The sequence below is a fragment of the Bufo gargarizans genome, chromosome 4 (assembly GCF_014858855.1).
Source record: "Bufo gargarizans isolate SCDJY-AF-19 chromosome 4, ASM1485885v1, whole genome shotgun sequence".
Classification (NCBI taxonomy): Eukaryota; Metazoa; Chordata; class Amphibia; order Anura; family Bufonidae; genus Bufo; species Bufo gargarizans.
In genome coordinates, this window is record NC_058083.1 from 59,232,771 (window position 1) to 59,256,721 (window position 23,951).

Sequence of the window (23,951 nt, forward strand, 5' to 3'; positions counted from 1 at the left end):
ACAGATACCTGTGGTGCCCACTGCTCCCGGTACAGATACCCGTGGTGTCCACTGCTCCCGGTACAGATACCTGTGGTGTCCACTGCTCCCGGTACAGATGCCTGTGGTGTCCACTGCTCCCGGTACAGATACCTGTGGTGTCCACTGCTCCTGGTACAGATACCTGTGGTGTCCACTGCTCCTGGTACAGATACCTGTGGTGTCCACTGCTCCCGGTACAGATACCTGTGGTGTCCACTGCTCCCGGTACAGATACCTGTGGTGTCCACTGCTCTCCGGTACAGATACCTGTGGTGTCCACTGCTCCCGGTACAGATACCTGTGGTGTCCACTGCTCCCGGTACAGATACCTGTGGTGTCCACTGCTCCCGGTACAGATACCTGTGGTGTCCACTGCTCCCGGTACAGATACCTGTGGTGTCCACTGCTCCCGGTACAGATACCTGTGGTGTCCACTGCTCCCGGTACAGATACCTGTGGTGTCCACTGCTCCCGGTACAGATACCTGTGGTGTCCACTGCTCCCGGTACAGATACCTGTGGTGTCCACTGCTCCAGGTACAGATACCTGTGGTGTCCACTGCTCCCGGTACAGATACCTGTGGTGTCCACTGCTCCCGGTACAGATACCTGTGGTGTCCACTGCTCCCGGTACAGATACCTGTGGTGTCCACTGCTCCCGGTACAGATACCTGTGGTGTCCACTGCTCCCGTACAGATACCTGTGGTGTCCACTGCTCCCGGTACAGATACCTGTGGTGTCCACTGCTCCCGGTACAGATACCTGTGGTGTCCACTGCTCCCGGTACAGATACCTGTGGTGTCCACTGCTCCCGGTACAGATACCTGTGGTGTCCACTGCTCCCGGTACAGATACCTGTGGTGTCCACTGCTCCCGGTACAGATACCTGTGGTGTCCACTGCTCCCGGTACAGATACCTGTGGTGTCCACTGCTCCCGGTACAGATACCTGTGGTGTCCACTGCTCCCGGTACAGATACCTGTGGTGTCCACTGCTCCCGGTACAGATACCTGTGTTGCGCGGCATTTGGTTCCACTGCTCCCGGTACAGATACCTGTGGTGTCCACTGCTCCCGGTACAGATACCTGTGGTGTCCCTGCTCCCGGTACAGATACCTGTGGTGTCCACTGCTCCCGGTACAGATACCTGTGGTGTCCACTGCTCCCGGTACAGATACCTGTGGTGTCCACTGCTCCCGGTACAGATACCTGTGGTGTCCACTGCTCCCGGTACAGATACCTGTGGTGTCCACTGCTCCGGTACAGATACCTGTGGTGTCCACTGCTCCCGGTACAGATACCTGTGGTGTCCACTGCTCCCGGTACAGATACCTGTGGTGTCCACTGCTCCCGGTACAGATACCTGTGGTGTCCACTGCTCCCGGTACAGATACCTGTGGTGTCCACTGCTCCCGGTACAGATACCTGTGGTGTCCACTGCTCCCGGTACAGATACCTGTGGTGTCCACTGCTCCCGGTACAGATACCTGTGGTGTCCACTGCTCCCGGTACAGATACCTGTGGTGTCCACTGCTCCCGGTACAGATACCTGTGGTGTCCACTGCTCCCGGTACAGATACCTGTGGTGTCCACTGCTCCCGGTACAGATACCTGTGGTGTCCACTGCTCCCGGTACAGATACCTGTGGTGTCCACTGCTCCCGGTACAGATACCTGTGGTGTCCACTGCTCCCGGTACAGATACCTGTGGTGTCCACTGCTCCGGTACAGATACCTGTGGTGTCCACTGCTCCCGGTACAGATACCTGTGGTGTCCACTGCTCCCGGTACAGATACCTGTGGTGTCCACTGCTCCCGGTACAGATACCTGTGGTGTCCACTGCTCCCGGTACAGATACCTGTGGTGTCCACTGCTCCCGGTACAGATACCTGTGGTGTCCACTGCTCCCGGTACAGATACCTGTGGTGTCCACTGCTCCCGGTACAGATACCTGTGGTGTCCACTGCTCCGGTACAGATACCTGTGGTGTCCACTGCTCCAGGTACAGATACCTGTGGTGTCCACTGCTCCCCGGTACAGATACCTGTGGTGTCCACTGCTCCCGGTACAGATACCTGTGGTGTCCACTGCTCCCGGTACAGATACCTGTGGTGTCCACTGCTCCCGGTACAGATACCTGTGGTGTCCACTGCTCCCGGTACAGATACCTGTGGTGTCCACTGCTCCCGGTACAGATACCTGTGGTGTCCACTGCTCCCGGTACAGATACCTGTGGTGTCCACTGCTCCCGGTACAGATACCTGTGGTGTCCACTGCTCCCGGTACAGATACCTGTGGTGTCCACTGCTCCCGGTACAGATACCTGTGGTGTCCACTGCTCCCGGTACAGATACCTGTGGTGTCCACTGCTCCCGGTACAGATACCTGTGGTGTCCACTGCTCCCGGTACAGATACCTGTGGTGTCCACTGCTCCCGGTACAGATACCTGTGGTGTCCACTGCTCCCGGTACAGATACCTGTGGTGTCCACTGCTCCCGTACAGATACCTGTGGTGTCCACTGCTCCCGGTACAGATACCTGTGGTGTCCACTGCTCCCGGTACAGATACCTGTGGTGTCCACTGCTCCCGGTACAGATACCTGTGGTGTCCACTGCTCCCGGTACAGATACCTGTGGTGTCCACTGCTCCCGGTACAGATACCTGTGGTGTCCACTGCTCCCGGTACAGATACCTGTGGTGTCCACTGCTCCCGGTACAGATACCTGTGGTGTCCACTGCTCCCGGTACAGATACCTGTGGTGTCCACTGCTCCCGGTACAGATACCTGTGGTGTCCACTGCTCCCGGTACAGATACCTGTGGTGTCCACTGCTCCCGGTACAGATACCTGTGGTGTCCACTGCTCCCGGTACAGATACCTGTGGTGTCCACTGCTCCCGGTACAGATACCTGTGGTGTCCACTGCTCCCGGTACAGATACCTGTGGTGTCCACTGCTCCCGGTACAGATACCTGTGGTGTCCACTGCTCCCGGTACAGATACCTGTGGTGTCCACTGCTCCCGGTACAGATACCTGTGGTGTCCACTGCTCCCGGTACAGATACCTGTGGTGTCCACTGCTCCCGGTACAGATACCTGTGGTGTCCACTGCTCCCGGTACAGATACCTGTGGTGTCCACTGCTCCCGGTACAGATACCTGTGGTGTCCACTGCTCCCGGTACAGATACCTGTGGTGTCCACTGCTCCCGGTACAGATACCTGTGGTGTCCACTGCTCCCGGTACAGATACCTGTGGTGTCCACTGCTCCCGGTACAGATACCTGTGGTGTCCACTGCTCCCGGTACAGATACCTGTGGTGTCCACTGCTCCCGGTACAGATACCTGTGGTGTCCACTGCTCCCGGTACAGATACCTGTGGTGTCCACTGCTCCCGGTACAGATACCTGTGGTGTCCACTGCTCCCGGTACAGATACCTGTGGTGTCCACTGCTCCCGGTACAGATACCTGTGGTGTCCACTGCTCCCGGTACAGATACCTGTGGTGTCCACTGCTCCCGGTACAGATACCTGTGGTGTCCACTGCTCCCGGTACAGATACCTGTGGTGTCCACTGCTCCCGGTACAGATACCTGTGGTGTCCACTGCTCCCGGTACAGATACCTGTGGTGTCCACTGCTCCCGGTACAGATACCTGTGGTGTCCACTGCTCCCGGTACAGATACCTGTGGTGTCCACTGCTCCCGGTACAGATACCTGTGGTGTCCACTGCTCCCGGTACAGATACCTGTGGTGTCCACTGCTCCCGGTACAGATACCTGTGGTGTCCACTGCTCCCGGTACAGATACCTGTGGTGTCCACTGCTCCCGGTACAGATACCTGTGGTGTCCACTGCTCCCGGTACAGATACCTGTGGTGTCCACTGCTCCCGGTACAGATACCTGTGGTGTCCACTGCTCCCGGTACAGATACCTGTGGTGTCCACTGCTCCCGGTACAGATACCTGTGGTGTCCACTGCTCCCGGTACAGATACCTGTGGTGTCCACTGCTCCCGGTACAGATACCTGTGGTGTCCACTGCTCCCGGTACAGATACCTGTGGTGTCCACTGCTCCCGGTACAGATACCTGTGGTGTCCACTGCTCCCGGTACAGATACCTGTGGTGTCCACTGCTCCCGGTACAGATACCTGTGGTGTCCACTGCTCCCGGTACAGATACCTGTGGTGTCCACTGCTCCCGGTACAGATACCTGTGGTGTCCACTGCTCCCGGTACAGATACCTGTGGTGTCCACTGCTCCCGGTACAGATACCTGTGGTGTCCACTGCTCCCGGTACAGATACCTGTGGTGTCCACTGCTCCCGGTACAGATACCTGTGGTGTCCACTGCTCCCGGTACAGATACCTGTGGTGTCCACTGCTCCCGGTACAGATACCTGTGGTGTCCACTGCTCCCGGTACAGATACTGTGGTGTCCACTGCTCCCGGTACAGATACCTGTGGTGTCCACTGCTCCCGGTACAGATACCTGTGGTGTCCACTGCTCCCGGTACAGATACCTGTGGTGTCCACTGCTCCCGGTACAGATACCTGTGGTGTCCACTGCTCCCGGTACAGATACCTGTGGTGTCCACTGCTCCCGGTACAGATACCTGTGGTGTCCACTGCTCCCGGTACAGATACCTGTGGTGTCCACTGCTCCCGGTACAGATACCTGTGGTGTCCACTGCTCCCGGTACAGATACCTGTGGTCCGCACTGCTCCCGGTACAGATACCTGTGGTCCGCACTGCTCCCGGTACAGATACCTGTGGTCCGCACTGCTCCCGGTACAGATACCTGTGGTCCGCACTGCTCCCTGTACAGATACCTGTGGTCCGCACTGCTCCCGGTACAGATACCTGTGGTCCCCACTGCTCCCGGTACAGATACCTGTGGTCCCCACTGCTCCCGGTACAGATACCTGTGGTCTCCACTGCTCCCGGTACAGATACCTGTGGTCCCCACTGCTCCCGGTACAGATACCTGTGGTCTCCACTGCTCCCGGTACAGATACCTGTGGTCTCCACTGCTCCCGGTACAGATACCTGTGGTCTCCACTGCTCCCGGTACAGATACCTGTGGTCTCCACTGCTCCCGGTACAGATACCTGTGGTCTCCACTGCTCCCGGTACAGATACCTGTGGTCCCCACTGCTCCCGGTACAGATACCTGTGGTCCCCACTGCTCCCGGTACAGATACCTGTGGTCCCCACTGCTCCCGGTACAGATACCTGTGGTCCCCACTGCTCCCGGTACAGATACCTGTGGTCCCCACTGCTCCCGGTACAGATACCTGTGGTCCCCACTGCTCCCGGTACAGATACCTGTGGTCCCCACTGCTCCCGGTACAGATACCTGTGGTCCCCACTGCTCCCGGTACAGATACCTGTGGTCTCCACTGCTCCCGGTACAGATACCTGTGGTCTCCACTGCTCCCGGTACAGATCCTTGTTGCACCCCGCTGCTGACTTTAACCCATCTTGACTATGTACCATTCACAACTACTCATTGTCCTCTGCCCCATAACCAGTTCTTCATCCATGTGCAGATATTGTCCCCTAGTCCCTGCATTTGTAGCTTCAGCACAAGGCTCTTGTGTGGCAATCTATTAAATGTGTTTACAAAATCCAGATACATTGCCGCACCATCTACCGTATGACCAAAATCCAAATTTGCACTTACCTCCTCATAGAAACCAATCATGTTGGTTAGGCGCAAACAGTTTTGCATGAATACACACAGGATATCAGTTATTAGTTTATTCACCATTTTATACTCCTGCAGCTCGTCTCTGAGAGTACCTTCAAATATTCTACATACCACAGGCATCAGACTTACCGGTCAGTCGTTATGCAGTTCCACCTTTTTACCCTTATTAAATATTGGTACCACATCAGCCCCCCCCCCCCCCAGTACTGTGGTACTGACCTTGTTACAAAAAAGTAAAAGACGATGAGATACAATGGTCTTTACCAAACTTAGTTCCCTCTGTACCCATGGATGAATTCCATCTGGGTCAGGGCTTTATCAATAGTCAGTTTGCTCAGCCATAGCTGCACCTCTCCTTGTTTTATGATAGCGCCCTCCTGAATGATATCTGGCTCTGGCAACTCCCTGAAGAGTTTGATGTCTCTGCCTTCACTTTGTCCTCTGCAGTTATATCCCTGTGGTTTTATCTTTTAGAGAGCCAGTGTTATTACATTCTGTAGGAGAACTCTTTCTGGCAATGCATATAGGGGACGTTTGATTGTCTTTTGATATAAGGGACCTCTGGTTGGCATTGTTATTAGGGGGACCTCTCAGGGCCACTGTTTATTGGGGACCTCTAGGTGGTAGTCTTCATAGGAGACCTACAGCTGTCAGCCTTCACAGAGGACCTCTTTCTTGCACTGTTATATAGGGGACCTCTGGTTTGCACTGTTTGTAATGTAACTAGGTGGCACTGTTTATAGGGGACCCATTTTTCAAATGCTGTTTTTCCCGGGTCAAAAATGTTGTGTCAAAACAGGACAGCATGGTGGCTTAGTGGTTAGCCCTGTTGCCTTGAAGCGCTGGGGTCCTAGGTTCAAATCTGACCAAGAACAATATTTGCATGGAGTCTGTATGTTCTGCATGGGTTTCCTCCATGCTCCAAAGAACTTGGATAGGCACTGTTTATTGGGGACCTTTAGGTGGCACTTTTCAAAGGAGACAGCTGTCAGCCTTTATAGAGGACATTCTGCTGGAACTGCTTATAGGAGACATATGGCTGTTACTCTTTAGAGAGGTCCCCTGTGGTCCTCCTACTGACACTGCTGATACGGGACCTCTGGGTTGACTGTTTATAGGGGACCTTTAGGTGGCACTCTTCATAGGAGAGATACAGCTGTCCGCCTTTATTGAGGACCTCTTCAGGCACTGTTTATGGAGGACCTATGGCTGTTAATCTTCAGAGGGGTTCTCCGTGGTCGTCCTATTGACACTGCTGATACGGGACCTCTGGGTTGACTGTTTATAGGGGACCTTTAGGTGGCACTCCTCATAGGAGAGATACAGCTGTCAGCCTTTATTGAGGACCTCTTCGGGCACTGTTTATGGAGGACCTATGGCTGTTAATCTTCAGAGGGGTTCTCCGTGGTTCTCCTATTGACACTGCTGATACGGGACCTCTGGGTTGACTGTTTATAGGGGACCTTTAGGTGGCACTCTTCATAGGAGAGATACAGCTTTCAGCCTTTAGTGAGGACCTCTTCAGGAACTGTTTATGGAGGACCTATGGCTGTTAATCTTCAGAGGGGTTCTCAGTGGTCCTCCTATTGACACTGCTGATACGGGACCTCTGGGTTGACTGTTTATAGGGGACCTTTAGGTGGCACTCTTCATAGGAGAGATACGGCTGTCAGCCTTTTTATAGGGAATTTCTGGTTAGTAGTGTTCACTGGTGACCTTTTAGGTGGCAGTCTATAGAAGACCTATGGCTGTCCTGCTGACACTGTTTATGGGACACCTCTGGCACTGTTTATAGTGACAGCAATATTTGGGGAGGATCGTAGTATTTCAGTCCACAGCTCATTTATAAAACGTATGTAGTGACGCTCCATGTGAACAATTTGCTCCATGCTCGTCTTTCTTTGAAGTAGGATAACATACAACAATGGTTCTGTTCTGAGCCTGGCAGTGTTGTCAGTGCTGTATCCCTTGGGGGTGGTTGCGTGGTGAGGTGTGCACAGAGATAGCAGTCAGGAGGCTGGTTGTGTAAATACTGATCAGAGTCTTGTTTGTAGTCACCTGGGGGCTGAGGACGCCCGGAGACAATACCGACAATGTGTACGCACATTCCTGTCCAGAGCAGGGAACCTTCCTGTAGGTCTGTGACTTCTCGTGTCTCCCAACCGGTTTGTGTCACTGCTGTAGTTTTGCTTCATTTTCATCTGTTTGTATCAGTGAACTATAACATTTCCTGGCATTGCTGCAGGATTTTTTGAAGCGTCACCTTAGACTGCACACCACGGGGTAAGAAGACAGATTGTAGGTATAGTGCTCTTTTAAACCGTTTACACAGCGCTTTTCTTGTCTGGTCTTCCAAGTTCTTATGTTTCGACAAAATCTGGGGGCTCCTCCGGGATCTTCAGTGCTGTGTATGTACGGATGTGTCTCTCTTTGTATTACACCACACATTTCATGATTACCTGCCTATAAATACCTCTCTATATAGAGAGCACCTTGAAGTCGCTGGTTGCCCCCTCCAAAGAATACACGCAGCATCTCTGTAACCAAGGACAAGGCCTTGTAAACATGGCCACCTCTTGTACAGTTCTGAGATTTAGGCTACATGTATTTTGTTTCTGTGTCCGCTCCGTCTTTTTTGCGGATAGGATGTGGACCCATTAATTTCAATTGGTCCGTAAAAAATGCGGACAGCACACCGTGTGCTGTCCGCAACAGTATGTCCGTTCCATAGCCCCACAGAAAAAATAGAACATGTCCTATTCTTGTCCGTTTTAGGCTTTGTTACAATGGATATGCTTAAAAAAAAATGGATGGCATATGGATATCATCCGTTTTTTTTTTTGGGCGAACCGCAAAACACATACGGTCGTGTGCATGTAGCCTTAATAAAACAAATGTAAAAACAAGCTGCCCATTCATCCCCATTGGTGAATACATCAGTGTAGAGGCTCCTGGGTATGTTTAACCTTGCCTGTGGGGGGCAGCATTTTGGAAGAGATACAGTCCATACGTGGTCTTTCCATTTCCAGAGGAGAAGAAGGGAGGCACCATTTCAGATTCAAAAACTAAAAAACAAAACAAAAAACAAACAAACTTGGTTTTAGTCATCAGTGTTATTGATCCCCACCTCTCCGTGTGGTAATACACAGGACTCGTTAGGTCCTTTGATTTCATCCTGATGACCTTCATTTGAAGTACTTTGGTAGATCTTTTGAGCGGTTCATAAAAGTCATAGAAATCATTAGAAATCTCCCTCGGACATTAATGCACAGTCGTGGCGTTGTGTTGTGACCACCGAGCACCTGACGGCAGAGTCATACATGGAGGAGGAGAGTGCGGCTCCAGGTGGTTAAACATTCACTCAACGTGACCGCGGCTGAGCAGGAATGTGAGAGCGTCCACTGAGGAGGACTGCAGGTACATGGGAGGCCAACGACTCTGATCCCTGTGTTTACCTAGTGATACAGGGTGTGAATGGTATCAGGTGACATAAACACAGGAGTATCTGTCTATCTCATATCTCTATCTTATGTCTCATATCTATCTTATATCTCATATCTATCTATCTTCGTAACCCATCGTCGTGGTGGATCTTCTGGATTGTGGAGTTTCCATCTATTTGTCCCTCGTGGGATTCTCCCCTGGTCGGACCGCAGTGTTTATGAATCTGTGTGAAGATCCCCACATGATTCTTCTGTGTCTGGAAAACCCCAGTGTTGTTCCGTGGGATGTGAGTCGTCCAGAGCTGAGAGGAGAAGGTTCTGATCTCTGCCTCATAATCCCCCACTAAGCCTGCTGTCAATTTTCTGGAAATGTTATCCACCATTTCTTGATGACCGCCATAGTGCTCCTCACCCAGCTCCCTACAACCCCTGGAAGGAGGATTGGTGTCTATTAGGGAATGGTCATTTGCCTCTTTAATCTCCGGCCTTGATCTCCATTATTTTCCTGCATAGTTACATGATCTTATCTGTCTGCCTCCACCACTAGGGGGAGCTCACCGCATACTGATTATACATGGAACTCAATAGCCAGCTTGTCCTCAGTAAACTAATGAGCTCCCTCTAGTGGTGGCTTCAGACTCTGTGCACCGTAATATAATGAGAAACGTAACAGAAGTAACACATCCAGCTTGTTGATGGTTTCCATGTCTCAACAGGAGATTTCAGCCCTACGCTGTACCTTCTGAAAGACAGGCAGAACGAGTACTGTAGGTGCTGGACTGTAGTGAAGGTGGCGCGTCACTTTATGAAGGGAGCGGTAGATGGATAAACCTGTAAACCTCAACAGCACAGTACAGATCGTATCCAGCAGCACGCCATGACGGAGCTTTTATGAGATTTCACAATTATCCTGCCCTGATATGAGATTCTTGTCTGGACTCGCAGAGCCTCCTCCAGCAGGATCCGGGATGTCCTCCACACTCCTGGGATCTGGGAGCTCCATACTCTAGAGGGTTCGGCTCCTTAAAGGAGCTTTAGGACGCATCTTCTCCAGTCCTGAGGAGGACTCAGGTGATAAGGATATGGCGGTATAGCGGATCTATAATAATCCTGGCCTGCACAACTGGCACTCACATCCGATGGTCTTAGGGAAGACCCTTCCATTTCAGACAAGAGGAGGAGCCAAGAGTTGATGGGTGTGTCACATGGTGGGGATGGATCGGGGGTACAGGATGTTCTTCTCATGATGGCTGTTTTCTCTCTGCAGGAATTTCTGCTGCGGTGATCTGTCCGGTAATTAGAGATATCTATATGCAGAAAGGTAAGAGACTTCCTGCGGCCTCTCCCGCATCCCCCGCCGCCCCACTCCTCTCCCGCATCCCCCGCCGCCCGCTCCTCTCCGGCATCCCCTGCCGCCCCGCTCCTCTCCCGCATCCCCCGCCGCCCCGCTCCTCTCCTGCATCCCCTGCCGCCCCGCTCCTCTCCTGCATCCCGCGTTCCTATCCATTGCCCCGCTGCTCTAGATAGATGGCGCTATTCTATACTGATTATACAGTAGATAGATGGCGCTATTCTATACTGATTATACAGTAGATAGATGACACTATTCTATGCTGATTATCCACTAGATACAGTCAGGTCCATAAATGTTGGGACATTGACACAATTCTAACATTTTTGGCTCTATACACCACCACGATGGATTTGAAATGAAACAAACAAGATGTGCTTTACCTGCAGACTGTCAGCTTTAATTTGAGGGTCTTTACATCCACATCAGGTGAACGGTGCAGGAATTACATCAGTTTGCATCTGTGCCTCCCACTTGTTAAGGGACCAAAAGTAATGGGACAGAATAATAATCATAAATCAGACTTTCACTTTTTAATACTTGGTTGCAAATCCTTTGCAGTCAATTACAGCCTGAAGTCTGGAACGCATAGACATCAGCAGACGCTGGTTTCATCCCTGGTGATGCTCTGCCAGGCCTCTACTGCAACTGTCTTCAGTTCCTGCTTGTTCCTGGGGCATTTTCCCTTCAGTTTTGTCTTCAGCAAGTGAAATGCAGCTCAATCGGGTTCAGGTCCGGGGATTGACTCGGCCATTGCAGAACATTCCACTTCTTTCCTTTAAAAAACTCTTTGGTTGCTTTTGCAGGATGCTTTGGGTCATTGTCCATCTGCACTGTGAAGCGCTGTCCAATGAGTTCTGAAGCATTTGGCTGAATATGAGCAGATAATATTGCCCGAAACACTTCAGAATTCATCCTGCTGCTTTTGTCAGCAGTCACATCATCAATAAATACAAGAGAAGCAGTTCCATTGGCAGCCATACATGCCCACACCATGACACTACCACCACCATGCTTCACTGATGAGGTGGTATGCTTAGGATCATGAGCAGTTCCTTTCCTTATCCATACTCTTCTCTTCCCATCACTCTGGTACAAGTTGATCTTGGTCTCATCTGTCCATAGGATGTTCTTCCAGAACTGTGAAGGCTTTTTTAGATGTCGTTTGGCAAACTCTGATCTGGCCTTCCTGTTTTTGAGGCTCAACAATGGTTTACATCTTGTGGTGAACCCTCTGTAGTCACTCTGGTGAAGTCTTCTCTTGATTGTTGACTTTGACACACATACACTGTATTCACTGAGGAAAATAAACTGTCAGATGAAATGCTGAATGTTGAAATAAATTCCCCATTAAAAGTGTCCTGTCTGACCCAGGAAGAAGTGCAACAGCGACTTAAAAAGATTAAAATAGACAAATCGCCAGGACCGGATGGCATACAGCCCCGTATCCTAAGGGAATTAAGTAATGTCATAGCCAGACCCTTATTTCTGATATTTGCAGACTCTATGCTGACAGGGAATGACCCACAGGATTGGCGCATGGCAAATGTGGTGCCAATATTCAAAAAGGGTCCAAAAACAGAGCCCGGAAACTATAGGCCGGTAAATTTAACATCTGTTTTGGGTAAACTGTTGAAAGGTTTTCTAAGAGATGCTATGTTGGAGGATCTCAATGTACTCCTGTATGTATGCACGGCTTCCAGTCGTGGTGGCTGTGGCAGGTAAGCGTGTTGTCTGGTGTTCTTACCTGCCAACTCTGTTGCTGTATTTAGTCTTCCACTTTTCCCTGCGCTAGGCCATTTGAGACTCCTGTTCCTCCGTGTGTGGGAGGACCAGGTCGTCTCTCCCCTGCTCCTATGTGAGGAATTATCATGGCGACTGAGGGCCAAAGGAACCAGGGTATGAGCCGTCCTACCATCAAGGTCCGCTCATACGGTTAGGAGTTAGGGCGAGGATTAGGGACGCAATAGGAGGTGACCTTCATCCTGATCCTGGTGTCTTGGCCGAGCTGCTCCCCCTTTATACTTGACATTGTACGGTGGGGGGGGGTTCCCCACCGTGACCTGAGATCACCGGTGCGTTCCTTCTTCTTAAGAATGTTCCAAACAGTTGTTTTGGCCAGGCCTAATGTTTTTCTATCTCTCTGATGGGTTTGTTGTGTTTTTTCAGCCTGATGATGGCTTCACTGATAGTGACAGCTCTTTGGATCTCATCTTGATAGTTGACAGAAACAGATACCAAATGCAAATATCAGACTGGAAATGACCTCTGGACCTTTTATCTGCTCATTGTAATTGGGATAATGAGGGAATAACACACACCGGCCATGGAACAGCCGAGAAGCCAGTTGTCCCATTACTTTTGGTCCCTTAACAAGTGGGAGGCACATATGCAAACTGTTGTAATTCCTGCACCGTTCACCTGATTTGGATGTAAATACCCTCAAATTAAAGCTGACAGTCTGCAGGTAAAGCACATCTTGTTTGTTTCATTTCAAATCCATTGTGGTGGTGTATAGAGCCAAAAATTTTAGAATTGTGTCAATGTCCCAATATTTATGGACCTGACTGTAGATGGCGCTATTATATACTGATTATCTGATAGATAGATGGCGCTATTCTGTACTGATTATCCCTCTGTCACATACACTGCTATGGTCCCCCCTACACAGGCTGCTTTTACACAGACTGTGCTGCATACTGCCATGTCTCTAAGGGGTATTACAATGTGGGTATTGTCTGATTTGGTCACATCCTCTCAGGGACTTTGATGTTATTTTTGTGAATTAGGGTGCTGATGTAAACACTAAAGATTCTGTTCTGCAGATGCCGCTGTTCTTCCTGTATTTTAAACTTATTTTGGGATGTCCACTAGCAGTATTCCAACCTGATTGTTTATCCACTAGATGGCACTATTCGCTTTATCCACTAGATGGCACGACTCGCTTTATCTACTAGATGGCACGACTCGCTTTATCCACTAGATGGCACGACTCGCTTTATCCACTAGATGGCACTACTCGCTTTATCCACTAGATGGCACTACTCGCTTTATCCACGAGATGGCACGACTCGCTTTATCCACGAGATGGCACGACTCGCTTTAGCCACGAGATGGCACGACTCGCTTTATCCACTAGATGGCACTAATCACTTTATCCACTAGATGGCACGACTCGCTTTATCCACTAGATGGCACGACTCGCTTTATCCACTAGATGGCACGACTCGCTTTATCCACTAGATGGCACTACTCGCTTTATCCACTAGATGGCACTACTCGCTTTATCCACGAGATGGCACGACTCGCTTTATCCACGAGATGGCACGACTCGCTTTAGCCACGAGATGGCACGACTCGCTTTATCCACTAGATGGCACTACTGTAATGTGATCAGCTCTGTTTTGATTTTGTTATGTTATTATTTCTCCACTAGATGGCACTGATCCATTCAGGAGTCACCATGAGGTCTTTCTAGTCAGGATACAGTCGGTGCCCCATACAGTGAGAGTGCAGCACCCAGGGGGGATTCATTCTGTCAGTGGTTTTTATTATCTCCTGCAGTCTGTTGACTATTAGAGGATGACTTGTGCCTCCCTGTTCCCTCAGTGCTGCCCCGTGCCTCCCTGTTTCCCTCAGTGCTGCCCCGTGCCTCCCTGTTCCCTCATTGCTGCCCCGTGCCTCCCTGTTCCCTCAGTGCTGCCCTGTGCCTCCCTGTTCCCTCATTGCTGCCCCGTGCCTCCCTGTTCCCTCATTGCTGCCCCGTGCCTCCCTGTTTCCCTCAGTGCTGCCCCGTGCCTCCCTGTTCCCTCATTGCTGCCCCGTGCCTCCCTGTTCCCTCAGTGCTGCCCTGTGCCTCCCTGTTCCCTCAGTGCTGCCCTGTGCCTCCCTGTTCCCTCAGTGCTGCCCTGTGCCTCCCTGTTCCCTCAGTGCTGCCCTGTGCCTCCCTGTTCCCTCAGTGCTGCCCTGTGCCTCCCTGTTCCCTCAGTGCTGCCCTGTGCTTCCCTGTTCCCTCAGTGCTGCCCTGTGCCTCCCTGTTCCCTCAGTGCTGCCCTGTGCCTCCCTGTTCCCTCAGTGCTGCCCTGTGCCTCCCTGTTCCCTCATTGCTGCCCCGTGCCTCCCTGTTCCCTCATTGCTGCCCCGTGCCTCCCTGTTCCCTCATTGCTGCCCCGTGCCTCCCTGTTCCCTCATTGCTGCCCCGTGCCTCCCTGTTTCCTCATTGCTGCCCCGTGCCTCCCTGTTCCCTCAGTGCTGCCCCGTGCCTCCCTGTTTCCCTCAGTGCTGCCCCGTGCCTCCCTGTTCCCTCATTGCTGCCCCGTGCCTCCCTGTTCCCTCAGTGCTGCCCTGTGCTTCCCTGTTCCCTCAGTGCTGCCCTGTGCCTCCCTGTTCCCTCAGTGCTGCCCTGTGCCTCCCTGTTCCCTCAGTGCTGCCCTGTGCCTCCCTGTTCCCTCAGTGCTGCCCTGTGCCTCCCTGTTCCCTCAGTGCTGCCCTGTGCCTCCCTGTTCCCTCAGTGCTGCCCTGTGCCTCCCTGTTCCCTCAGTGCTGCCCTGTGCCTCCCTGTTCCCTCATTGCTGCCCAGTGCCTCCCTGTTCCCTCAGTGCTGTTATCTGTTGCTCCTGTTGTCAGCCTTTTCTGTCAGGATGAGTGCAGAGACCTCCCTGTTCCCTCAGTGCTGCCCTGTGCCTCCCTGTTCCCTCAGTGCTGCCCCGTGCCTCCCTGTTCCCTCAGTGCTGCCCTGTGCCTCCCTGTTCCCTCAGTGCTGCCCTGTGCCTCCCTGTTCCCTCAGTGCTGCCCTGTGCCTCCCTGATCCCTCAGTGCTGCCCTGTGCCTCCCTGTTCCCTCAGTGCTGCCCCGTGCCTCCCTGTTCCCTCATTGCTGCCCCGTGCCTCCCTGTTCCCTCAGTGCTGCCCCGTGCCTCCCTGTTCCCTCAGTGCTGCCCCGTGCCTCCCTGTTCCCTCATTGCTGCCCCGTGCCTCCCTGTTCCCTCAGTGCTGCCCTGTGCCTCCCTGTTCCCTCAGTGCTGCCCTGTGCCTCCCTGTTCCCTCAGTGCTGCCCTGTGCCTCCCTGTTCCCTCAGTGCTGCCCTGTGCCTCCCTGTTCCCTGCCTTTTCTGTCAGGATGAGTGCAGAGACCTCCCTGGCCTCGCAGGCCCTGCCTTATGGCACATACCACCAGTGCAGAGACCCTCCATAGGTGCTCCTGGGCTCTGATGTCATTATGATAAGTGCCTCCAGAGGGCAGCATTTCTCCTCGTTCCCGATCCCTCTCTCACACCTGGTAACCTGTGCTGTCTGTATAAGTGACGGGTGGGGGCCCTGGCTGCCGTGGGTGTCATATCCGCTCAGAAGCACAATGGGTGATTGTTGTCTCTTTTCCCAGAGCCTCCTGGCTGACGACAATATTCTGGATTCACCAGTCAGGTACCTCCATGACTGCGCCCTCTGCTGGTCATCTCTCTGCTATAGCTAGAGGACCCAAATGGAAGAGTTCTTCTGGATCACTGGTCAGGTGGCGTTACTTGTGGCACCCATGTTGTCTGTGTGTTACAGCAACGGCTTGTGTGCTATTGCCGGTTCAGCAGCATGCGCGTTGTCCTGCCTGACATCTCTAACTGGTGACCCAAAGGGGTAGTCCGAGCACAAGCGGAAAAGGTGGGGGTTGAGGCTGTGATTTCATTCAATGTTGTCATGAAAATAGCTATTTACCTGGTTATAGAGGACGCCTGTGAGTCCTGCACCCCTCCCCCCCACTCATAGAGAAAGCCTGTGAGTCCTGCACCCCTCCCCCACACTCATAGAGAAAGCCTGCGAGTCCTGCTTCTCCCACCCACTCCCAGAGAGAGCCTGCGAGTCCTGTGTCCTCCACCCACTCCCAGAGAAAGCCTGCGAGTCCTGCTTCCTCCACCCACTCACAGAGAGAGCCTGCGAGTCCTGCTTCCTCCACCCACTCCCAGAGAGAGCCTGCGAGTCCTGCTTCTCCCACCCACTCCCAGAGAGAGCCTGCGAGTCCTGTGTCCTCCACCCACTCCCAGAGAAAGCCTGCGAGTCCTGCTTCCTCCACCCACTCCCAGAGAAAGCCTGCGAGTCCTGCTTCCTCCACCCAGTCCCAGAGAAAGCCTGCGAGTCCTGCTTCCCCCACCCACTCCCAGAGAAAGCCTGCGAGTCCTGCTTCCTCCACCCACTCCCAGAGAAAGCCTGTGAGTCCTGCTTCCTCCACCCACTCCCAGAGAAAGCCTGCGAGTCCTGCTTCCCCCACCCACTCCCAGAGAGAGCCTGCGAGTCCTGCCTCTTCCACCCACTCACAGAGAGAGCCTGCGAGTCCTGCTTCCTCCACCCACTCCCAGAGAGAGCCTGCGAGTCCTGCTTCTCCCACCCACTCCCAGAGAGAGCCTGCGAGTCCTGTGTCCTCCACCCACTCCCAGAGAAAGCCTGCGAGTCCTGCTTCCTCCACCCACTCCCAGAGAAAGCCTGCGAGTCCTGCCTCCTCCACCCACTCACAGAGAGAGCCTGCGAGTCCTGCTTCCCCCACCCACTCCCAGAGAAAGCCTGCGAGTCCTGCTTCTCCCACCCACTCCCAGAGAGAGCCTGCGAGTCCTTTTTCCTCCACCCACTCCCAGAGAGAGCCTGCGAGTCCTGCTTCCTCCACCCACTCCCAGAGAGAGCCTGCGAGTCCTGCTTCCTCCACCCACTCCCAGAGAAAGCCTGCGAGTCCTGCTTCCTCCACCCACTCCCAGAGAAAGCCTGCGAGTCCTGCTTCCTCCACCCACTCCCAGAGAAAGCCTGTGAGTCCTGCTTCCCCCACCCACTCCCAGAGAGAGCCTGCGAGTCCTTCTTCCTCCACCCACTCCCAGAGAAAGCCTGCGAGTCCTGCTTCTCCCACCCACTCCCAGAGAGAGCCTGCGAGTCCTGCCTCCTCCACCCACTCACAGAGAGAGCCTGCGAGTCCTGCTTCCTCCACCCACTCCCAGAGAGAGCCTGCGAGTCCTGCTTCTCCCACCCACTCCCAGAGAGAGCCTGCGAGTCCTGTGTCCTCCACCCACTCCCAGAGAAAGCCTGCGAGTCCTGCTTCCTCCACCCACTCCCAGAGAAAGCCTGCGAGTCCTGCTTCCTCCACCCACTCCCAGAGAAAGCCTGCGAGTCCTGCTTCCCCCACCCACTCCCAGAGAAAGCCTGCGAGTCCTGCTTCTCCCACCCACTCCCAGAGAGAGCCTGCGAGTCCTTTTTCCTCCACCCACTCCCAGAGAAAGCCTGCGAGTCCTGCTTCCTCCACCCACTCCCAGAGAGAGCCTGCGAGTTCTGTTTCCCCCACCCACTCCCAGAGAAAGCCTGCGAGTCCTGCTTCCTCCACCCACTCCCAGAGAAAGCCTGCGAGTCCTGCTTCCCCCACCCACTCCCAGAGAAAGCCTGCGAGTCCTGCTTCCTCCACCCACTCCCAGAGAGAGCCTGCGAGTTCTGCTTCCCCCACCCACTCCCAGAGAAAGCCTGCGAGTCCTGCTTCCCCCACCCACTCCCAGAGAAAGCCTGTGAGTCCTGCTTCCCCCACCCACTCCCAGAGAGAGCCTGCGAGTCCTGCTTCCCCCACCCACTCCCAGAGAAAGCCTGCGAGTCCTGCTTCCCCCACCCACTCCCAGAGAAAGCCTGTGAGTCCTGCTTCCTCCACCCACTCCCAGAGAGAGCCTGCGAGTCCTTCTTCCTCCACCCACTCCCAGAGAGAGCCTGCGAGTCCTTCTTCCTCCACCCACTCCCAGAGAGAGCCTGCGAGTCCTTCTTCCTCCACCCACTCCCAGAGAGAGCCTGCGAGTCCTTCTTCCTCAACCCACTCCCAGAGAGAGCCTGCGAGTCCTTCTTCCTCCATGTGCAGCAATTCCTTCATTAAAGGGTCTTCTGTCATAAAAAAAAATTGTCAGAGCTGTATAGAATAAAGAAAATCCATACTCGCCTTTTAAATGTCCTGCTTCAGCATCACCCACGTCCACACTCATGGCTGTTTGTACCTGTGGTGGTGCACTGCTCACCATCCCGTAAGTGATATCTGGTGATCAAGGCACCTGTCAGGGGAAAGTGTATCAGGCAGCAAAAGAACAGCCAATGTCAAGAAGATGAACAGGCATAATGAGCGAGCGGAAAGATCTGAGAGCCTCTGACAAGTACCAAACCATGATGGCTAGACAAATGACCAGAACATCTCCAAAGAGCAAGTCTCATGGGGTGTTCTGGTATGCAGTGGTCAATATCTTCGTAAAGTTGTCAGAGGAAGGACAACTGGTGAACTGGTGACCGGATCATGGTCGTTCAAGGCTCGTTGATGTGTTTGGGGGTGAAGGCCCGCCTAGTCCAGTCCCACAGCAGAGCTACTGTAGCACAAAATGCTGACAATGTTCCTGCTGGTGATGATAGAAACGTGTCAGGACACACATGACATCACAGCTTGCTGGCTAGGGGGCTATGTCTCCACAGAATGGTCAGAGGGCCCATGCTGACTCCACTGCCGAAGGTGCCTACAGTGGACAGGTGAGCATCAGAACTGGAGCATGGAGCAATGGAAGAAGGTGGCCAGGTCTGATGAATCATGTTACATCATGTGGATGACCAGCTGCGTGTATATGACTTACCTGGGGAAGAGATGGCACCTGGTGCAGTATGGGACGGAGACAAGCTGGTGGCGGCAGTGTATTGCCTTGTAAAATGTTCTGCTAGAACCCTACGCTCTTGGCACCATGTTGATTTGACCTATAACACCTATCTTGCCACCCTTCATGGCCCCGGTACCCCCTAATGGCAGTGCCTTCTTTCTACAGGATAATGCCTGAGCCAACTTGCAGAAATTGTCCAGGAATGGACATAGAGGTCAAGGTGATGACTTGTCTTCAAATTCCCTGATCTTAATCTGATCTTCATTTGTGGGATTTACCTGTAAAATAAGTCCAATCCATGAAGGCCTAACCGAGCAACTTACAGGATCTGCTGCTGATGCCTTGTGCATTCCTCGGGGCGAAGTGTGCTTGGACCCGGCGCCCCATTACAGGCTCAAATCAGTTTAAGGAACCAAGACTTGGCCTGGTCAGCACCTTCTAAGCAGCATGACCACAATAGTCTAAAGAAACCTTCTTTAGCAAGCCAGCAGGACAAATGTTCTAATATGTGTCTGACAACAATCAGACAAGCTCCTCTTATATGTATTTCACTAAATCCACAGCATTTTTCGACTCCAGTTTTGTGTTGTTTTCCTCCATTTTAACCTCGGAACAATAATGTGTTCTGGAGGAGCCCCAGACTTGACTGTCCCCCTAGAATATTACTTTAGTTATCTCATGCTATAGAGGTTTTTACCCTCTGAAACTACAATTCTCATGATCAATGGTAAAGTTATGATGAGAGTTGTTTCACAACCTGGCAAATTGGCAGAAATCATCTTGCTGCAGATGTGACTACAGCTCTGATCAGATGCAGAGTCAAAATTTACATCCAGTGACTCACAGGTGGCATCTTCTTTCCTTTTATTCTCCTATAGGCCCACACTGCCATGACAACTTCTTCCGTTTACATCCTCTCTGTAAAGAGTTTGCTGTCAACATGTTTTTGGGTCCTCATTTTTAGAGCAGATCCTCATCCTGTACTAGCTCCAAATACCGCCAAACAATATCCCCCAAAAATAAGTAACCCTGACCACTGTGCCCCCTGAGAGCACTCGCTTGTCCCAGGTCCAACACTGTCATGTAGCTGTGCAGGTCTGTGCCCTTCTCATCCGGCCTGGATACTACACAACGTCAGGTCAGGAAGGCGAGGACCCTCTGGCACCCGCCAGCACCTGGTTATTCAGTCATGCTGCGAACACAGTTGAATCTGGGGACACTGGGTCAGGATCCCTGTTCTTACTGGTTCTGCCAACAGCCTCCACGTCATTTCCCCATTATTGGTATTGTTATGTTTGCACTCTTATTCTTTCGTGTGAAGTGTGGAGGTAGCAGGACGTGGTCACTGCCTGAGGGGGCTGCGTAGGGTTGAAGAATGTGTAGTATTGTGTGCTGGTGGCGGGTGTAATGGCGGGGGCGGATTTTAATAAGAAAAATCATAATATAAAAATATATCTGGGTGTGTGTGAGGGGGCGACTCCCTGCTTGTGGTGTAGATTGTGATTTTACTTCATCCTTCGATGGATTCCAGGAAACCTTTGTGGACATTTGGATCTTCTAGCGACATTACAACTATTCGGTTTTTATTAATTTGCTTTTTTTTTATTCCTCTCCTTTTTGTTTTATTTTTTTATGTAATTTTATTTTGAGGTCTGGTAATACTTTCCTCCATCCACAGCTCCCCACAGCCCACGAGGCCTGCATTACGTCCAGCTGTCCTGGACCTTCATTGTCCCATGTTCTAGACCCAGAAGGGTCCACAAGGTGCACTAAGCCCTTCTCACAATGAGACCCTCATGTAGGAACCAGCAGAGTGGCTGTGTACATATGAGGTTGGCACAGTATGGTCCTCTCCTGTTATCAGTGGCTGTATACATGTGAGGTTGGCACAGTGTGGTTGTATACATATGTGAGGTTGGCACAGTGTGGTCCTCTCCTGGTATCAGTGGCTGTATACATGTGAGGTTGGCACAGTGTGGTTGTATACATATGTGAGGTTGGCACAGTGTGGTCCTCTCCTGGTATCAGTGGTTGTATACATATGAGGTTGGCACAGTGTGGTCCTCTCCTGGTATCAGTGGTTGTATACATATGAGGTTGGCACAGTGTGGTCCTCTCCTGGTATCAGTGGCTGTATACATATAAGGTTGGCACAGTGTGGTCCTCTCCTGGTATCAGTGGTTGTGTATATATATGAGGTTGGCACAGTGTGGTCCTCTCCTGGTATCAGTGGTTGTATACATATAAGGTTGGCACAGTGTGGTCCTCTCCTGGTATCAGTGGTTGTATACATATAAGGTTGGCACAGTGTGCTCCTCTCCTGGTATCAGTGGTTGTGTATATATAAGAGGTTGGCACAGTGTGGTCCTCTCCTGGTATCAGTGGTTGTATAGATATATAAGGTTGGCACAGTGTGGTCCTCTCCTGGTATCAGTGGTTGTATACATATAAGGTTGGCACAGTGTGCTCCTCTCCTGGTATCAGTGGTTGTGTATATATATGAGGTTGGCACAGTGTGGTCCTCTCCTGGTATCAGTGGTTGTATACATATAAGGTTGGCACAGTGTGCTCCTCTCCTGGTATCAGTGGTTGTGTATATATATGAGGTTGGCACAGTGTGGTCCTCTCCTGGTATCAGTGGTTGTATAGATATATAAGGTTGGCACAGTGTGGTCCTCTCCTGGTATCAGTGGTTGTATACATATGTGAGGTTGGCACAGTGTGGTACTCTCCTGGTATCAGTGGTTGTGTATATATATGAGGTTGGCACAGTGTGGTCCTCTCCTGGTATCAGTGGTTGTATACATATAAGGTTGGCACAGTGTGGTCCTCTCCTGGTATCAATGGTTGTATACATATAAGGTTGGCACAGTGTGCTCCTCTCCTGGTATCAGTGGTTGTGTATATATATGAGGTTGGCACAGTGTGGTCCTCTCCTGGTATCAGTGGTTGTATAGATATATAAAGTTGGCACAGTGTGGTCCCCTCCTGGTATCAGTGGTTGTATAGATATATAAGGTTGGCACAGTGTGGCCCTCTCCTGGTATCAGTGGTTGTATACATATAAGGTTGGCACAGTGTGGTCCCCTCCTGGTATCAGTGGTTGTATACATATAAGGTTGGCACAGTGTGGTCCTCTCCTGGTATCAGTGGTTGTATACATATAAGGTTGGCACAGTGTGGTCCTCTCCTGGTATCAGTGGTTGTATACATATAAGGTTGGCACAGTGTGGTCCTCTCCTGGTATCAGTGGTTGTATAGATATATAAGGTTGGCACAGTGTGGTCCCCTCCTGGTATCAGTGGTTGTGTATACATATGAGGTTGGCACAGTGTGGTCCCCTCCTGGTATCAGTGGTTGTATACATATAAGGTTGGCACAGTGTGGTCCCCTCCTGGTATCAGTGGTTGTATAGATATATAAGGTTGGCACAGTGTGGTCCTCTCCTGTTATCAGTGGCTCTATACATATAAGGTTGGCACAGTGTGGTCCCCTCCTGGTATCAGTGGTTGTATAGATATATAAGGTTGGCACAGTGTGGTCCCCTCCTGGTATCAGTGGTTGTATAGATATATAAGGTTGGCACAGTGTGGTCCTCTCCTGGTATCAGTGGTTGTATACATATAAGGTTGGCACAGTGTGGTCCTCTCCTGGTATCAGTGGTTGTATACATATAAGGTTGGCACAGTGTGGTCCTCTCCTGGTATCAGTGGTTGTATAGATATATAAGGTTGGCACAGTGTGGTCCCCTCCTGGTATCAGTGGTTGTGTATACATATGAGGTTGGCACAGTGTGGTCCCCTCCTGGTATCAGTGGTTGTATACATATAAGGTTGGCACAGTGTGGTCCCCTCCTGGTATCAGTGGTTGTATAGATATATAAGGTTGGCACAGTGTGGTCCTCTCCTGGTATCAGTGGCTGTATACATATAAGGTTGGCACAGTGTGGTCCCCTCCTGGTATCAGTGGTTGTATAGATATATAAAGTTGGCACAGTGTGGTCCCCTCCTGGTATCAGTGGTTGTATAGATATATAAGGTTGGCACAGTGTGGCCCTCTCCTGGTATCAGTGGTTGTATACATATAAGGTTGGCACAGTGTGGTCCCCTCCTGGTATCAGTGGTTGTATAGATATATAAGGTTGGCACAGTGTGGTCCTCTCCTGGTATCAGTGGTTGTATACATATGTGAGGTTGGCACAGTGTGGTACTCTCCTGGTATCAGTGGTTGTGTATATATATGAGGTTGGCACAGTGTGGTCCTCTCCTGGTATCAGTGGTTGTATAGATATATAAGGTTGGCACAGTGTGGTCCTCTCCTGGTATCAGTGGTTGTATAGATATATAAGGTTGGCACAGTGTGGTCCTCTCCTGGTATCAGTGGCTGTATATATATGAGGTTGGCACAGTGTGGTCTTCTCCTGGTATCAGTGGCTGTATAGATATATAAGGTTGGCACAGTGTGGTCCTCTCCTGGTATCAGTGGCTGTATATATATGAGGTTGGCACAGTGTGGTCTTCTCCTGGTATCAGTGGCTGTATAGATATATAAGGTTGGCACAGTGTGGCCCTCTCCTGGTATCAGTGGTTGTATACATATAAGGTTGGCACAGTGTGCTCCTCTCCTGGTATCAGTGGTTGTGTATATATATGAGGTTGGCACAGTGTGGTCCTCTCCTGGTATCAGTGGTTGTATAGATATATAAGGTTGGCACAGTGTGGTCCTCTCCTGGTATCAGTGGTTGTATAGATATATAAGGTTGGCACAGTGTGGTCCCCTCCTGGTATCAGTGG

At 51.8% G+C, this 23,951-nt stretch overlaps 1 protein-coding gene across 8 annotated transcripts in view; it reads left to right on the forward strand.

The window, feature by feature from the left end:
* The window catches only part of MAPRE3 (microtubule associated protein RP/EB family member 3), an 80,976-nt gene that overhangs the window by 28,947 nt on the left and 28,078 nt on the right, over positions 1 to 23,951 (forward strand). For 2 of the 8 annotated variants that reach the window (XM_044288968.1, XM_044288971.1), the window contains exons 2-3: positions 10,444 to 10,497; positions 15,906 to 16,034. In XM_044288968.1, the coding sequence (XP_044144903.1) occupies positions 15,955 to 16,034 (80 nt within the window). In that variant the 5' untranslated portion in view covers positions 10,444 to 10,497; positions 15,906 to 15,954. Of the gene's footprint in view, positions 1 to 9,193; positions 9,218 to 10,031; positions 10,248 to 10,443; positions 10,498 to 14,041; positions 14,065 to 15,905; positions 16,035 to 23,951 lie in introns of those variants that run through there. The other 6 variants (XM_044288970.1, XM_044288974.1, XM_044288973.1 and 3 more) reach the window with 6 other exon arrangements.